At 36.0% G+C, this 12,545-nt stretch overlaps 1 protein-coding gene across 3 annotated transcripts; it reads right to left on the reverse strand.

Moving 5' to 3' along the window:
- LOC109837172 (interaptin-like) lies at positions 1,732-11,048 on the reverse strand. 3 transcript variants are annotated; one of them, XM_020405301.1, is made up of 9 exons: positions 10,826-11,048; positions 7,823-8,020; positions 7,583-7,705; positions 7,042-7,079; positions 6,821-6,962; positions 5,810-6,434; positions 3,105-5,539; positions 2,810-2,934; positions 1,732-2,221 (listed from the first exon to the last, which is right to left on the reverse strand). In XM_020405301.1, exons 1-9 carry the CDS (start codon positions 10,904-10,906, stop codon positions 2,032-2,034), a joined length of 3,957 nt encoding a protein of 1,318 aa, XP_020260890.1. In that variant the 5' UTR covers positions 10,907-11,048; the 3' UTR covers positions 1,732-2,031. The 3 variants fall into 3 exon arrangements, with proteins under 3 accessions (XP_020260890.1, XP_020260889.1, XP_020260888.1); XM_020405300.1 differs by having other exon boundaries at positions 3,105-5,302; positions 5,573-6,434; XM_020405299.1 differs by having other exon boundaries at positions 3,105-6,434; positions 10,826-11,047.

The raw sequence follows: 12,545 nt of genomic DNA on the forward strand, positions 1-12,545 counted from the left end.
CATCACCGACGTACCTAGCCAAGGCATTCGACGCAAGGCCAACGTCGAAATTTTAACCGAAGACGGTAACAGAAGAAAGATGTAGGGAGAGGTTGTAACCGAGCACTTTAGGAGGAGGACACGGGCTAGGACCAACACTTAGTGTGTGAGGTATGATTGTATAGTGATTGTATTGTGAGGTGTAAACGTTATTCGGATGAACGTAGAAAACCCGGTTGTGATAGTGGAGTATCTCCTCGAGGTGAGGAGCGGGGACGTAGGTCGTGGGGACCGAACCTCGTAAACATATCCTTTGTTTGTGATTGCTTTGGCGCACTTGTTTTCATGTTCATATCTTACATCGCCATTGTGTATTGCTTGTTGATCATTTTGCCCTATCACATTTGTAGTTAAATTGTCTACCCCTTGTGTTAGTCTTATATCCTTGCTCATACATTATCTATATCTCTTTGTTAGGATATATCTTATTGTTTATATATCCTTGCATATATTTCTATCATATAGGATATATCTCTTTGTTGTTTATATTGCTTATCCTAGCTTATATATAGTTGTTATATTTCATACTTGCTAGGATAACTTATTAATTATTTTAATTGGCATAAAATCGGATTAGATTAGCATAAGACCCTAATCACCCCCCCTCTAGGGTCTAACAATTGGTATCAGATCTGGAATCTGAGGATGCGGAACGAGAGGTGGTGATTGTCAGGTGATGGATTGGTTTTGATTGGTGGCAACTGGAGACTATGAGAAGAGATTTGAGCTTTGTGTAGAGATCAGAGGATGACTTATCTCTACATGTTTATTAGTAACAGCTGTGATTTCTCTCTCATTTTTATTAAGATATAAGATTAATGTATTACATATTCTTAATTTGTCTCGGATCCAATCCTATTCAGCAATTGACTTCTCATAAGAATATAGAATAGATGCTTCACATGGAGTAGCGTCTAAATTCAAAAATGTTATCACAAGTACCGTGGATTCTGATCTTAAAATGAAAAGTTAGAATAAGTGAAGCTCGTAGTTTAGCAACCATATCATCAATCAAACAACGAAAAGGAGAAGATCCAAAATCTTTTCGTTTTCTTTTTCTCTTTTTTCTCAAAAGAGAAAAAAGGTGCTTTCTACATATTTACTTCTAAACTTTCCGTACTTCAAAAATTACACTTCAAACAGTCCTATTTGTCAATTTACTCCAAAACTAAACTAAAGACTCAATCAGTTTTAATCTCTCAATTACACTGCTCAAGAAACAAAATAGAATATTCTTTACTTCTGAATAGAAATGACAAATGTGTCCCTTTCCTCCAAATATAGAGGAATCTATAAAGAATCTTAAGATTTTCTCATAGCAGCTATAATTTACAAGCACATGGTAAAAGTCCCAAAGCTATGGTCCTCAATAAAACCCAAAGCGTTGGAGCTTTCACAGGCGGGTTGAGGTCTAAACTGAACTTTGTTGTGAGAACCCAATTCAAAATTTTCACAAATCTATTAGCAACCAAATAGACTGCATTGTGAACAAATCTAACAGTTCGGCATGATACGGATACAAGTAGTCTGAAAGCAAGGAAAGCCATTAAAAGTTTTGATCCAAAATCCCATTGAACTGGCAGTGTATTTACAGTTTACAATTTACATAGGCTATCATCAACCAAATAATAACTTATATAAGATCACCTACCAAATAACCAGTTGAAATACATTCATCTGTTAGAACCCATCAATTGAAAAAAATTTAAGGAATGCTTATTTTTATAGCAGCCTTCTCGATCAACAACAGGATGAATTATTAAGTAACTAGATACAAGTTGCTTATTGTACTTTCTCAATGGGCAGAAAGAAAACTGCGTCCATCTCAACAGTTCATTACAAGATCGCTGAAGGATAGAAATACCATCCCTTGGCATAAATAATGGAAAAATAACATGTACATACCGATAAATATCAAAATGAAAGAATGTGAAGAATGACTTGCAGGCCAGTGAGAGTCATGACCAGTACTTAAATGCCTTCTAATGCTCATCAAGAGAACCAAGTCTTTCCTTTTGCTGTGGTAGTTTTGAGCTTTAGTACCAGCTCTTGCCTCTGAGCTTCTACTTCGGCGTACTGAAGGCTCATATGCAAGAAACGTTCTTTCATTTCTTTCAACTCTGCTTCCATCGAAACAATCTTTGGAGCTTTACTGTTGTTGCTTTGCTTTTCCGACATTAATCTAAAGAATAATTTGGAATGGGACAGTTACGTACCTTCTATGAGTTTAGTAATCTTATATACATATATTTCAGGAATCATATAAGCATATGCCATGAAAGGAATAAGTAGGGTTAATTGCATATACACCCCCTTGTACTATAGGGGTGTAGCCAATTTAGACGGTGTTATTTTTTACCTTGAATTTAGAAGGAAATTTAGTCTTTTTGTTTTTCCAATTAACCTGAAGACAAAAGGTAATTTATATTATCATGTGCTTAGCAAGTGATGTCTCAGCCTAATTGGGGAAATAATGTCGTTTAATGTTCAAGGAATACATGTTTCAATAAAATAGTTATGGCGATATATAATTGGCTATACAGCAAAAAACCCTTAGAAACAAGACATTAAGAAAATGCTCCTTATGTTACCCTTAATTTGCGTAGAATAGAAGCTAAACTCTAGATAGATTAATATATTAACTGACCTAAATAGAATCTATAAAAAAAAGATTTGAGGGCATGCACATAAATGGTATACATCCAAAAAATAAGCATAACATGAAATATAAACATGTTTATCTGCATCATTATTTTGGGAAGTGGCGTACCCTTGAAGTTGAATCTTGTACATGTTATTTGTTTCCATCGATTCAGTCAGTTCATTTTCAAGTGACTTAACTTTAGCCTCCAGGTCTCGAATTGTAGCTTCAAGATCATGCAGCTTTTCTTCACCCTGGGATGAGAAAACAACATCAAATCAGAAAAATCAAATCCAAAACAAGATTAAAACGAAATCTTTATTGAACTTTGAATTTTCAATATAATTGTGAAATTTTGAATATCTTTTTTGGAAATAATGACAGTGAACAGGATATGCGTTGATTCAGAATGCGTTATGCTCACCTTGTCAAGAGCCATCTTATCCTGGTATAATTCATCCTCCATAACCTTAACTTTTATCACTAGTTCAGATTTTTCCTCCTCCAGACATTGTATCTTCCTCTGATATTCGCTATTTTCTTCCTTCATATAGTTAATTTCATGTTTCAACTCTTCAACATGAACCTCAGTTGCCTCTTTTGCACTCAACTTACCCTCCAGCCTGAGTAGTTTTTCTTCCAAAGCAATTAAAGCCTTCTGCATATTTGAAATTTTCTCCATGAAAGATATTTTCTCCATTTTCAGTCCTTCACATTCCTCAGATACTGACCGTAACAATCCTTCCAATTTTCCTTTCTCAGACTTTGACTCTTCAAGGAAGCTCTTGAGAACCAAAATTTCATCTTGAAGATGACTGACCTTTTGTACTTGTACCTTTAAGCTAGAAATTTCTTCCATGATTTGCTGTTTTTCATAATCAGAAGCTTTTAACTTCAACTCTAGTTCAATTGCCACTTTTTTAAACTTTTCTTCGCCAGATTTTGCAGCCTCAGCTTGTCTCTGAATGTGCTCAATGTCAGACATCAAAGTTTCCTCGCTCTGTTTAGAAGCATTTAGCAGGTCGACTAACCCTTGAAGCTTCTTTCCAGACTCCTGTTTGAGAGATTGAAGCTCAGTTTCATATTGTTTAATCTTAGCTAAGGCTTCTTGTAGACTGCTCTCAAGTTTAATTTTATCTGAGCGCAGACCAGAAACCTCTAATACAGCATCCGATGCCATCATCTGTCGTTCATCTTGAGTAGCACATAATTGTGAAGAGAGGTGTGAGATCTCCCCCTTAAGAGTCTCAAGTTCAACTGTTTTTTGTGAATCTATCTGATTTAGCATGATTTTTGCCTGGCTAATTTTCTCTTCTTGATTCTCGCGATCTTCGAAGATGCTCTCTAACTGTGAAGTTAGTGTTTTTTCCTTAGAAACAACGTCATTTTGCATCAAAGATAGTTTTAACTCTAAATGTTCAACCGTCTCCAAAAACTCAGAAGTCTTCTCCTGTGATTTGTTCAATTCAACTTCTAGACGTGCACCTCGTTCATGCAAATCCAATTTCTGTTTCTGTAAATCTCCATTTGATTTCTGAAGTGAAGTGTTTTCTTCAGTAAGACTGTCTAGTGTTGACTGTAACTTCAAATGCAATCTCTTTAGATGCTCAGTCTCCTCTTCTTTTTCTGACAACCCTTTCTGTACGTCTTGCAGCTTTTGGTTTAGTTCCCCTTCTCGTGTTCCGATTTCACCTTGCAGTTTTGCAACTTCAGCCTTAAGATCTTCTACAATACATCTAGAATCTTCTAATTCATCTGTCAGGTACTTCAACTGGGGTTCTAATCCTGATATGCGCTCAGATAACTGTACATTTTCTTCCTCTAACTCAGATACTTGTTTCTCAAGTTCATTTTTGCTGCTTTCCAATTCCATTGCTTTCCTTTCAAGCATCTTATTAGTTGAATTATGAGAATCCACACTGCTAGCAAGAAGTTTCATCTCATGTTGCACATCTTCAAAGCATTGAGAGGTTATACTGCTTTCTCTCAGTGCACTAGCCAGATTTTCCTCCAGCTGACTTCTGTCTTGTTGTATATTAGTAATCAGAACTTCTAATTCCTCTTTATCATGTCTAAGCTCATCAATCTCCTTTTCTTTCAGTGAAATGAGATCCTCCAAGTTTGATTCATTTCCTGTATTATTATCTTTATGTTGGAAACTTTCAAATTTTTGTTGCATCTCAGATAGCTCTGATATTTTTCCTTTTACTTCCCACTGGCTTTCACGAAGTTTGATATCAAGATGACAAGCTTGATCTTTAAAGTTTTGCAGTTCAACTTCAAGATCGGCACATTTCTTTTCAAGGCTTCTCATCTGGATTTTTGTTGATTCTGTCAGACCTCCATTAAGCATTTCCTTTGTTCTAAGTTCCTCTTCTAGCATATGAACTTGTGATTTAAGAGAATCAATTTCAGAGTCAGAATTATTAGGATAGTTTTCTCCTTTGATGCCTTTACCAAATTCCTTCAGCTTAAATATGAGTTCTAGGTTCTCTTCGGTAAGTTCAGCACAATCTCTTTCCAGCTCCTGCAATTTACCCCTCAAATCATCAATTTCTTTTATCAAATCAGGATCACCACGACTCCATTCCATTTCATTAGGACATTCAGCAATAAGCAAACCAGAAAGCTTCTCCTCTAAAACTCTGATTTCTTCCTCTTTTGAAGATAACTTAGCTGCCCACTCTGCTTCAACATCCATCAGTTTTTTACTCCAATTTTCACCATCATGTCCACTACCCAAACTTTGTTGTGGAAGATTGGCCATCTCCAGTCTCTGCTTCTCTACAGTCTCTTCTAGTTCCTCGAGAATAGCAACAAGCTCAAGGTTTGCTTCTTGACTTTTCTTCAGTTGAATACTTAGACTAACATTGGATTCAGCATTAAGCAAACCAGAAAGCTTCTCCTCTAAAACTCTGATTTCTTCCTCTTTTGAAGATAACTTAGCTGCCCACTCTGCTTCAACATCCATCAGTTTTTTACTCCAATTTTCACCATCATGTCCACTACCCAAACTTTGTTGTGGAAGATTGGCCATCTCCAGTCTCTGCTTCTCTACAGTCTCTTCTAGTTCCTCGAGAATAGCAACAAGCTCAAGGTTTGCTTCTTGACTTTTCTTCAGTTGAATACTTAGACTAGCATTGGATTCTTTCAGAAACTTCACCTCGTCCTCTAATTCCTTCTGAACCCGTAAAGTAACTTCATTTTTAGATAATATAGCAGAACTTTGTTTTGTCGTCACATCGTCTAAAGATGATTTAAGTTGTTTAACCTCATGCTTCAGAGAATCGCGTTCAGAGTAAGCAGCAGAAAGCTCGATATCAAGCTCAGCCTGCCGTTTAGATTTTTCTGAACATTCCTTCTTTAGTTTCTCAATATCTAGTTTCAATTTCTGAGCATGTCTCTCCCACATTTTCGCCTCATCCTGAAGCTCTTCGATTGTTTCTTCAGCGGCTTCAAGAAGCTCTTTAGATGAACCAGATGGGTTTAGAGAAATCGGGGCAAGATCACTTTGCCACCGATTTGGAGTTGATGAGCCTGAGGCCCTAGAATTGAACGACGATGGGTTTGATCGAGAAAATTCATCGGCGGGACCAACACTCGATGCTGCGCTAATATGAGAATCAGCTGAATCTTGCCGTCCCATATATGATCCACCATTTACATTGTTTCTGGGAGAAAAATTCAGTCTGCCAATAGAACTGTCTCCAGAGTCGGAACTACGATGTGACCCTGAAGCTGAGAAACTTGTGTCCTGCAGAAATTAAAAATCCACTTTTAAATAAGCAGGACAAAATGGAGCGACTTTTTTAACATATAATTAAGTGAAAAGGAAATGAAATAGTCAGTAAAAGACACCCACAAATTTGGAGCCATTTAAAGCCAAATATTCATCAGGGCTATTGAGTTTTTTATCCACATTGATTTCAAACAGTAATAATTAGTCTAAGGAAGAGCATATAAGAACGGAAATAATGTTGGTTGACAAGCATATATAACATTATAGAATTTGTATAAATGATAGCGTGTAGAAGTAGCATGAGAAATTAAGTAATTTTTAGTAAAATAAGGATCATTATATGGATGAGGTAGTAATCCGTAATTTTATTGCAGATGTTAGTATGGTGCAAGAAAACAAACCTGCTGTATAGGTTCTTCTGGAGCCAAAGATCCCAAACTCTTGTTAAGCATATCAGATCCATCTGATTTGCTTTGCACCGCATCATTATCAGTATGAAGACCTTGAAGATGGTAAGTTGTTTCTTTAACACGGCTTACATCTCTGCACATAAAATGAATAATGATGAAAAAAATGAGAGAAGAGTATTACGATCCTGACTTACCAGAGTAATAGAAGTTACCTGAATCCTCTTTTTGGGTTGAGGCACTGAATCCTGATCTGCTCAGAGAAAAAGGGCATTTTCCATTAGAATAATTTCAGACAATCCCTTGAATGGATGTGAATGTATAGCTGCATTTTCTTAGTGGTCTAGAGTTTACATTAGAAGGAAATTAGTGATGTCGTGAACCCAAAATGTAAAAAAGAAATGTACAGGAAAACTAAAATAGTTGCTTTTAAATCATAAAATTAAAATATAATTTGATGCTCAAGTAAAAACATCTCTTACAAGAACGGGCCATTTTTGTAAAAGTACACATGGAAGGATTTAATACATATACCCCGGACAAGTGAAGCATTTTAAAACAAGAGATATGTTGCACATAGAACCAGTAGAAGCATAAACAACAGCAACAACAACAAAGACGCCTATTGAAAACTTACGGGTTCAGCATAAACAACAACAAGAACAAGGTATAAACCAGTTAAATCAGGATAAGCATGTAGTGTCTAGTACATACTATGTAGCGAAGAATTAAATTCATAGAGGCACAAATATTCACCTGCAGAATTGTCCCATAGTTGCACTTTTTTAATGGCAAAGAAAGTGAACCAGAGTCACGTGAACTCATATAATCTGTTAAGTTTATAGTAAGCTCTCCCAAGATACCTGATCGATGTGATCCCTGCAGCATTTTATCTATCAGAAAGTTCATAACCAAACCAACAAGGATCAACTGAAAATGAAAGAATGTTAAGAGGCAGAGGAACTTGGTTCAAACAATTACAAAAAGGTGTTATACCATGGAAACTACTACTTTAAACACACAATCTTCAATATCCTTTGATCCACCATTTTGCGGAATGCAAATGGATTCTGAGAAGATCTCTGTCCATTGACAAGTTCCACTGCGAACCGTTGCTTTGCTGGACTTCGCAGTTGTTTTTCCAGTCTCCGCAGAGATAATAGACAAAACAAGCCTGTCCCATCCTTTAGGAATCTATATAACCATCAACAAAAGTTTTAGCAGCTACGACACATGTATACGCTATAAACACTAGCCAAGAAATGGAGCGAACAAATGAAAAGGAGATATAAACAACATTGAGTGCCAATGAAATAGAAGTTTATTACGCTACATGGCATGAGAAATCTTAAAGATAGAATTCTATTTGTTGACTTTTAAGTATCTCATGAAGGAAGTTGTTGTGCTTATAAGCATAAACTGAAACTAACATGAGCCTATAAATCTCTACATGATGAGTGCAACTCTAATATCTACATATAAGCTTGAGACTGTTAAAAACAAGACTGAGGAAGAAAAATTATCAAGTAATTATTAAGAGCTTAAAGCGCTCGGTCTTGTTCTTTTCTTTTATCATATGGAGCTATAGCCTTGTTAGGAGATTAACCGGTGTGTACCAGTAGTCTAGACTTGTGAAAATTTTCCATGGTTATAGACTATGTGTACCATTCAAAACTGATGTCTCGAAGTTAATAGTATCATGAAATTGACAATAATGAAGCTTAACTAATGACATAAATATCTGTGATTGAACACACATCTGAATTTATGGTGGTGAGATAATACTGTGGGAGACATAACGAATTTCTTCTCTTCGAGACATTTGTTAACATGCCATTTTGACTTTAACTAATTCACAGGTATTCCTCACCCTATAAATAGGGGTCCAGGTCCTCAATCTTAAGTTCGTTGTGCTTTTTGTAAATATTTTCCTCCCAATTCTTCAGTTATCTCCATTTCTCATTGATTTTACTGGCTTCAGGTATTGGAAAGGGGTAAGACCAGAAAGACGCTTCACAAAGGAGTTGAATTATTTTTAAGAGATTGATACAGGAGTTGATTCATTTCTCCATTGTTTCTGTTTGAATCTTGCATCGAGCAAGGACAACTAGAAATAGATTCATCATTACCACAGTGTCTGTCCTGTCCAGAAGTTAGTAATCATGACTGAAGAATAGAATTTCTAGTGCGAAATGTAATACCTTGATCATGTCACTACATCGTGTATCCATACTTCCCCACTTGAGTGTACAACCGATGTACAATATTGAATATTGTATGCATTTTATACAAAATGCTTCTCGTTGCATTATTATAATAATATAATGAAACTCATTTGATAACACATGCAAATTTTAAATTCATGACATTAATCATGTCCCCCATGACCTGAAAACCCAAGGAATCAAATTTCAATAAATGAAACAAGGTGGCCTTCTTTAAGCTCATTTCATGCTACTCCTAACTCTCATTATATACTTGTTCCCTATTCTATCTTTTACCATATTTTCACTCATCCATCTCAATGCGCCATTTAGGCTACATCTTACACTTTCCTTCAACTTCATGTATATTCTACAGTCATGTGCTTCAATAGAACGTGCTCTAAACATTCTTTAGCGATCACATGAATAACATCCTTCTTGACATTCCATCATGATGACCGTTTAAACCCATGTTTGTGAACAGATTCTCCCACATTCTACTTTAGAGTTTAGACTCGCCCGTTCTCCCATTCCTATCACAATCCATGAATACAACATAATGCACAATAGGATCTCTCCTTAAAGCTCATGATAACTATTGCCAAGAAGAAGTTTCGCTGATGCTTCATGTAAGATGACGATAATAATGAAGGAATACAGATCCGTCCTCCTCCACTTATGCTCAGTCCACAAACTACGGCATCAGATATGTCATTGATTCTACCAACATAACTACCAGCCCCAGCTGTCGAGTTCTTTTCTAAAACTTGCTATGTAATCTCCCTAAGGACCTCATTATAAGCTTTCGAAATCAGCAGAAATAGCTCGCAGAATTTTTACCCCCTCTCAGAAACTTGCTCTCAATTTTCCTAGCACATAAATACCTTCTATCATACACCTTTATACCATAAAACTTGATTAATTTTCAGAAACCATCTTTTCTCCTTTTATGCTTTATTAGATTGCCCTGGAAATCAGATGGCTCAAAATTCTAATGATGATGACTTTATTCCTTTCTTTTGAACAAAGTTTGCATCCCGGTCTTCAACCAAAGACCTCTTATTACCCAAACATTTTATCAGTGGACCAGACCGCGTGATAATTTCTGCAATTTTCAGATATGTAATTTATAACTACTAGAGTTATAACTACTAGAGTTAGTACTATGTTTTCCCCCTTTCTCCCTCTTGCACATATACTCTCAATTTACTACAAAGAATGAACTGGACATGAACGACAATATCATGGACTCAAAACGGCCATGAGCTATCAACGGCCAATAACTAATAGACTTGAAGCTATCATGATTGCTGGGCTTAATTTAGATGCGGGTCATGAGAAATAAGATTCTTTAATATTAAGCAACTGAGCGTTCCTCATCTATACCAGTCCCATTTAGGGAGAATAAGATCATCATCAAGTAAAAAATGACAGAGAGAGCTCACGCACTCTAAAAGTAAATCTAGAGAGCAAAGATGAGAATTAGCTTCACTCACTTTAAAATCCACTACAGCTCAAGTGAGTAATACCCAGAGCTTATAATTCATGGAAATGCAAACAAAAGCTCATTAATTTCCTTCAACTCAATATACAAATTGCTCATAGTACAAAAGGAACAATCAAACTAAATTCCCACAATAGGGAACTACAGCCAATCCAATTAATCCAATTCAAGGCACAATTTTGACATAAAGCCAAAATGGGCAATCAAAAATCTCAACTAAATCCAAATAGGCATCCCTAAAATCCACATAAAACACCAAAAAAGATCTCTAAAAATGAATAAACGAATCACCTGAAACGCCTGTAAGCTGGAGAATCTGAACTCAACCCTCTCCCCCAATCTCTCAGACCTGTGCCTGTGCAATTTGAACATGATTCTCTCTCTCCCCAAAAGAGATTTAGCAGGGGGGATCCACAGAGAGGAGAAAGGTTACAGCTTTCGCACTTTCTCCCCTGTTTCTCACAGTTGAAAAAAGAGAAAAAGGAAGTGCCTTTATGCCTAATGAGCGATTCCGCTGGCGTTTTTAGTTTTTATTTGCTTGTTTGTTTGTTTGTTTGTTGTAATGCAAATCAATATTTTCTTTTCTTTTCTTTTTTATTTATTTATTTATTTATTTTTTTGTTTTTATTTGTCTGCGACTTTGGATTAGCCGCAGGAGATGCCAAACATAGAATTTGAAAATGTAAGAAAACCTTTGGGAAGATGGTACTTCTGGAGAGAACAAGCGTCTTTAACTCGCTGACAGCTGGGTACAGATCCTCAAAATTTCCTTGTACTTGTTTTTTGCAAAACTCACCCTGTTAATTTGATTTCTGGCGTATTAGTTATTTGTTGTAAATTTTGGCAGAGGTTCATAAAAGGGTGGCACTAGGGGCACACCCTCAACCATAACTCCAACCACACCCCCTCTCTCATTTGCACAGTACACTGGGTCTCACATGGGATTTTAAAATTTTAAAATCCCATGTGAGGCCCGGTGCATTGTAGCAAATGAGAGAGTGGTGTGGTTGGAGTTGTGGTTTAGGGTGTGTCTCTATCATTTTCCTTCAGAAAAATAGAGTCTTGGCCGAGGTTTCTCTAGCAAAATTTGCAGCCAGTCTAGTAAAGTTTCATTTGAGCAACTTAAAAGAGCTTTGCCTTCGGTTCTATGCGCTTATAATAGAATTTTTTGAATTATTAAATTAATTAAATCTCGAATAGAAGCTGAAAGGAGGAAGAGTAATTTTGTCTCTCTAAATTTATCCTCTAATTTGTTTCTCACTCTCAGATATGCAGCTTCACCAACCGTGTGGATATTAAATAAATTACCTCGCGGGAAAAAACTAATGGAAAATCCCTGTAGAAAATATAAAGAATTACAGACACAAAATATAAATGAAAGTGGAGTTTGAAATGGAAAAAGAGAGGAATTTGGAGGTTAAATTGTTTAATTTTTAAAGCTAATAAAGAGTACGATGTTATATAGGTTAAATTAAATAACTTGACTTTGAATAAATTAAAAATACTAATATTGGGTGTTTGGTGGGGGAACATCTCTTTACCACCTTCACCCCTTTAATCATGAATATGAGAGAGATTTTCTTGGAAACAACTTACAAAAATATGCTACCGGTACTCAATTGGAGCACCGAGTATGTTTGCGTCTATAATGACACAATTAGTTGTTTTGGCTCTAATATAGTTGAATCACTGCTCATGTTGTTAAATACAAACACCACATCTATAACATCTATAACATTAGAAGCTACATACAGTTGGAGTCATGAGACAGAATTAAGTTCAAGTTATGCTACCCAAAATAAGAATATTTCGTATCTCCATGTTTTTGCTTATAAATATTCACATGTGCTGCGTGTAAACATTCAATAAGTTATATCAGATTGTTATTGTTTTTTCTTAATCATTTTAACAAAGATTTGTGAACTACTTCTCCTTCATTTGCTTTCACTAGTTGAGATGCGCGTGCGATGCACGTGGTTGAATATCATTATTATTTAAATTAATAAAAATA

Source organism: Asparagus officinalis, chromosome 4 (genome assembly GCF_001876935.1).
Source record: "Asparagus officinalis chromosome 4, Aspof.V1, whole genome shotgun sequence".
NCBI lineage: Eukaryota > Viridiplantae > Streptophyta > Magnoliopsida > Asparagales > Asparagaceae > Asparagus > Asparagus officinalis.

Bases quoted from the DNA above. Each gene is read 5' to 3' on its own strand.
- LOC109837172 (XM_020405299.1), bottom strand. From the start codon at position 10,906: ATGTTCAAATTGCACAGGCACAGGTCTGAGAGATTGGGGGAGAGGGTT. The intron at 7,706-7,822 runs GTATAACACCTT...AAAATGCTGCAG, and splicing joins TTAAAGTAGTAGTTTCCATG to GGATCACATCGATCAGGTAT. The intron at 6,435-6,820 runs GTTTGTTTTCTT...TAATTTCTGCAG, and splicing joins CAGAAGAACCTATACAGCAG to GACACAAGTTTCTCAGCTTC.